Source organism: Chinchilla lanigera, unplaced genomic scaffold (assembly GCF_000276665.1).
Source record: "Chinchilla lanigera isolate Chin_1 unplaced genomic scaffold, ChiLan1.0 scaffold00131, whole genome shotgun sequence".
Classification (NCBI taxonomy): Eukaryota; Metazoa; Chordata; class Mammalia; order Rodentia; family Chinchillidae; genus Chinchilla; species Chinchilla lanigera.
This window is the reverse complement of record NW_004955532.1, coordinates 3,614,723-3,619,637: the sequence shown is the minus strand read 5'-3', so window position 1 is coordinate 3,619,637 and position 4,915 is coordinate 3,614,723. Positions and strand designations below refer to the sequence as shown.

Here is a 4,915-nt window from a genome sequence, read left to right as displayed (position 1 = left end):
AAGGGGCTGCGCCGGGCCGGCCGCGTGCCGACCTCCCGCGCGGTTCTGGGCCCGGGAGCCGGCGAGAGCCCCCGGGCTGTCCCCAGCAGGACGTCTTTCCTTTGGCGGAGTTTTCTGCTGTCTGCGCCGAGAGGGCCGTCGTGACTTAGGCGCGGGTCCAGCCGCAGAGCGCGGCGGGCGCAGAGCCCTCCTTGTAAGCGCGGGGTGCTGCTCCTGCGCGGCGGCGCCGGGTCCCCGCCCGGCCACTGCCCTCCCGCCAGGGGAGGCCCCTGTCTGTCCCCCGCCGTCTGTCCCGTCTGTGCCAGGCTCGGGGCGCGCAGGCCTGGCCCCCGGATGCTCTGCAGAGCGCCGGTTCGCTCCCCGTCGGCACCCGAGGAGCCTGGCGGCCTGCCGCCCGTCCTCCAGGCAGGGAGGCCGGCTGTGCGGGCCGGGAGAGCGCTCAAGGCCGCTGCCGGACTCGGGCACAGCCCTCCGCCCCACCTGCGCCCCGGCGCCCGCGGCCGGCCAGCCCCGACGGGAGAGGACGGGGCGCAGGAGAGCAGCGGCAACCGAACGGCGCCTCCCCGCAGGCGCGCCGGGTCTGCCCGGGCGGGGCACGAGGAGGCAGAAACCGCGCCCGGCCGGCCCTGGGGCCCAGGATCTGGGGAAACCGCGTGGCTGAGAGCCCCAGAGGGTTTGGCGCGGACGACCCGAAAGAGGGCGCCGCGGAGCCCGGCCCCGCCCCCGCCCGCCCCTTCCCCGGTCCCCGCCCGTCCCGCGCGCTCGCCCCGCTCCTGGCCGCCCGGCGCCGCGCAGCTCCGCAGGTACCCTCCCTGAGCTCCTGCCCTTCTCGCCCTCTCTCCGCTCCGAACCCACCCAGGCCTCCCATGTCGGCTGCCCAGGCCCCCTTTCCCTTCGGGTTGCCTCCTCTCCCTGTGCGCCCTCTAGATCCAGAGAGCCGGAGCCGTGTCTGCGGAGGGGACTCCGGAGCCCTGGTGGCGCCCGCGACTGCGCCCCTAACCGCAGCTGTACGTTGGACCTGGCGGGTTGCACGCTGAACACCCCGCGTTCCTTGCTGGAAGGAACTCCAAAGTCTTTGCCTGCTGGGCGTTTGGGTTTCCGCCTCTGGAAAACGGACTTTGACACTGGGTCTCCCCGCAGCCTGTACCGTTGGCGTTGGGCTGCAGGTTGCTGAGCCAGGTCGTGAGGTGCGGCGCATTTGCTGCCCGTGGAGCACTTACTACTGTGCGCTCCGCCTGGTGCCAGGGCCCCATTTAATCCTGTCAGCTGCCTGTGAGCTGGTACTATTGGGTTACCCCATTCGGAGAAAAGGATAATGGCGATAATAATTGTAACGGGAGCCCCGTGCATTGAGTTCCTAACCACCTGCAGGCACCCCCGGTGTTCTTTTTTCTTAACTCTTATTTCTTGGGGTAGGTTTTACTCCCCATGTTCCAGATGAGGAAGCTAAAGCCCAGGGTCACCCAGCTGAGTGGGAGAGGAGGAAGTAACACCTGTGTCTTCCTGGCTCTACGGCGTGTTCTAGGGTCCTGGAGGCCCACCTCCTCCTTGTTGCTTTCTGCAGGCCGTCTGCTCCCCCGGGGCAGGCGGTTCTGTGGCCTCTCATTGCCTGGCTTTGAACTGCAGGCACTTAGGACCCAGTGCGGCAGGAATGGCAAGTGTGGAGCAGCACGAGGGCACCGTCCAGGTGCAGGGCCAGGGCCTGTTCTTCCGAGAGGCACGGCCTGGCGGCGGGCAGACGGCTCGTTTCTCTGTGCTGCTGTTGCACGGCATCCACTTCTCTTCTGAGACCTGGCAGACCCTGGGTACACTGCACAGGCTGGCCCAGGCTGGCTACCGGGCTGTGGCCATTGACCTGCCAGGTACTTCGGGGCAAGCTTCCGGGGCGGGGCTGGCGAGGCCTCGGGGACTCAGGGCCCGGGGCCAGAGGAATGGGAGGAGCCACCCAGGCTGGGCCCTCAGGCTCTCAAGAGTTCAGTGCACACCACAAGTTCCTTTGAGCCACTCCAGTCTTGGTCTAGATGTGGCCTGGACACTGCTCAGCAGCTCCTCACTGTTACTGGGGAGGTGTCTCACCCTCATGTCTGGGGTTGGTCTTGGTGAGAATGGCATGAGATCACCTTCTGCAGGTGTGCAGTTAGCGCCCGACATGGAGTAATGATATTTTAACAGAGCCAATCCACAGGCTGCTGGGATCCTGGAGGAGTGAGACTTGTGTCTCCTGGTGTCCTGGGAGCCAGGGCAGGACCTGGCGGGTGGGTCGCCCTTGGCAGTCATCCCACTGCAAAGCCCTGAGTTGAACTCTGGAGGAGCAGGGAGGGACAGGCCCCCAGACCACCTGTCCTGTCCTGGACTGCCAGGCCCCTACCCTTGGTGTCCAGTGTGGAAGGAGAGGCATGGCCCGTCTAATCCTTCCCCGGGCCACGGCTGGTATGATTGCAGAGCTCAAGGGTGGGCCTCCAGCTGGGTAGGATTGGTTCCAGCAGTGGCTTGGGCTGAACTCGAGGGCAAAGGTCCGGAGCCAATGCTGTTGGCAGAGGTAGAAGCCAACCAGAAGCGGGGGGAGGAGCATGGAAGCAGCCCCCTGGCTGCTGTCCTCCAGGGCCCCTTTGTGCCAATGGCCAGGAGCCTTTTAAGCAGTTAGCTGGGAGAGAGCGGAGAGGACTTAGCCAGTATCATACAGACAGTAAATGCAGAAGGACTTGGCCCTACTCAGAGCCTGATTCTTCAGGACACTTAAAAGATGGGCGCAAACATGGAGGAAAATGCCTTGTGTTTGCCACAGAGTTGATCGATCAGGCTGTAGGTATAAACATGGCCTGGGGGTGTTAGAGGAGGCCGGCACGCAGCTTAACCTAGGAGGGCTTTCTGGAGGAAGGGGCCTGGTTTTCCCACTCACTGCCCTTTTCTCTTTTGCATTTGCATCCCTGCAGGTCTGGGGCGTTCTAAGGAGGTGCCAGCCCCTGCCCCTGTGGGGGAGTTGGCCCCTGGCAGTTTCCTGGCAGCTGTGGTGGAGGCCTTGCAGCTGGGCCCCCCGGTTGTGATCAGTCCGTCGCTCAGTGGCATGTACTCCCTGCCCTTCCTCACGGCCCCTGGCTCCCAGCTCCGGGCTTATGTGCCTGTGGCCCCCATCTGCACTGACAGAATCAGTGCTGCCGACTATGCTGGTGTGCAGGTGAAGCCACGACCCCTGCAGGAGAGTCCATGCCTGAGCCTTCCCCACCTGGGCGAGGTCACCAAGGGGTGGCTTCTGGGAGGAGCCGACCACTAAATTCCACCCTGCGGTCTGCTTAGCAGATCACTGTGCCAGTCTGTGCTAAACTGCTGCTGGGCAGATACAAATCCACGCGCCCACCCACGGGGCCGGCTGGTCCTCTTCCTCAGAGTGGCCCTCACAGAGGCTGAGAAGGCTGGGAAGGGCTGGAGCTGAACTTCCAGGGGCTGGGGCTGGTGTGGCTGGGCCCTGCTAACCCTTTCCCTCTCCTTCATTTCTCTCAGACTCCAGCTTTGATTGTATATGGCAGCCAGGACCCCATGGGTCACACCAGCTTTGAGCACCTGAAGCAGATCCCCAACCACCGGGTGCTCGTCCTGGAGGGGGCAGGGCACCCCTGCTACCTGGACAAACCTGAGGAGTGGCACAGGGGACTGCTTGACTTCTTACAGGGCCTGGCATGAGCCTAGCCCTGCAGATGGAGGGGTGGCCCCGTGCCTGCCTTAGGATCCCTCTCCCTGCTCGGTGGGTCTGGCTAGCCATGCGTTTCTAACAGGTGTGTCTGCCTGTCTGTCTGTCTGTCTTTTCTACTTCTTTCACTTGCAGCGATGAGGTAAAATCAAGAGGAAAAATTCAGAAATCAATGGATGTATTCTGACAGAGGGTAATCCAGGAGCTTCTCCTACTGGCAGTCCTTCCTTCCTCTGCTCTGCTCTGCAGGCCAGTCACCCCCTCCTCGTTCCCCTGCCCCTCTGAGACCACAGTTACACGCATGCCCACACATACTCACACACGACAGCATCTGTGATCCCAGGCACATCCCTTCACTTGGGAGCACCTGACTGGGTCCTTGTGCCCCACTGCATCTTCCCAGGCACTCTGGGCGCACACGCGCAGGGCCTGCACAGGTACAAGTGGATTTCAAACTGTGCAGCTCCGCATTGCCTGGGAAGGTGGGAGCTCACCGGCCAACCTCGTGCCAGGCGTGGGGAGTGGCCAAGCCTAGACTCCACCCATTCGCCCCCTGGTTACTAGGCTGCAGCCCAGAATCGCGCCCCGCAAAAACTCCCTGCTCTTTCCTCTGCTTCTGGGGTCTCCCCCTTGAGCCCCACCCGTTGTCAGGCTTGGGTCTTCTCCGCCAAGCTTGTTTTCCGCGCTGGGGTTTAAGGAGGCAGACTGGAGACCGGTGAAATAAAGCGATGCAATTAGACCCCACAGGCTCCCGCTCTCTCCGAGCGCCGCCCCTCCCCCGCCCCTTGGGACTGCCGCTGTGGCCCCTCCCCCATCCCGGCGGCTCCAGATGGTCCCCCTGCCCTTTGTCCACCGGGCCAGATGGAGGGAGAGCGAGCTTGGGTTCCCCTCCCCACCCACACACGCCCAGGTGCCGAGGGACTCAGCCGTGGGGGTGGAGGTCAGTGGGGCTGGGCTGAGCCGATTACCGAGGAGGGCAGTACTCCACTCGCTCCCACGGCGGGGAGGGGCCGGGCTCGGGAGCATCTAGCTGCCCCTCCCGGCGCCCCGTCCCTGGCGGCCCTGGCCCAAGAGGAAATTCTGGGGTAGCTGTGGCAGCGGCACGGGGTGGGTGCACAGGGGCACGCGGCTCGCGGGCCCTCCTCCGCGGAGCTGGTCGGGTAACCTGTTCTGCGCGCACCGGCCGGGCGGGGCGGCGCGGTGCGGGTCGCGGAGGGAGGATGGCGCGGG

General features: G+C 64.5%; 3 protein-coding genes across 5 annotated transcripts in view; 2 read left to right on the top strand and 1 right to left on the bottom strand.

The window, feature by feature from the left end:
• Positions 1–4,424, top strand: Abhd14b (abhydrolase domain containing 14B; the record flags this gene model as incomplete). The annotated part of the gene is given in 4 exon segments (XM_005410334.2): positions 1–803; positions 1,627–1,862; positions 2,934–3,175; positions 3,499–4,424. Coding segments are annotated over 4 exon segments (1,128 nt in total). The 3' UTR covers positions 3,679–4,424.
• Positions 1–4,915, bottom strand: part of Abhd14a (abhydrolase domain containing 14A) — a 12,358-nt gene that overhangs the window by 5,160 nt on the left and 2,283 nt on the right. Inside the window, exon 1 of one of the 2 annotated variants that reach the window (XM_013507619.1) lies at positions 1,542–1,563. The exons of the other annotated variant lie outside the window; for it this stretch is intronic. The gene's annotated coding sequence lies outside the window, so the exon portion shown is untranslated. Of the gene's footprint in view, positions 1–1,541; positions 1,564–4,915 lie in introns of those variants that run through there. 2 annotated transcript variants of the gene reach the window in all.
• Pcbp4 (poly(rC) binding protein 4) overlaps positions 4,526–4,915 on the top strand; it is a 10,393-nt gene continuing 10,003 nt past the window's right edge. Inside the window, exon 1 of one of the 2 annotated variants that reach the window (XM_005410337.1) lies at positions 4,526–4,625. The gene's annotated coding sequence lies outside the window, so the exon portion shown is untranslated. Of the gene's footprint in view, positions 4,626–4,688; positions 4,793–4,915 lie in introns of those variants that run through there. The other variant, XM_005410336.2, reaches the window with a different exon arrangement.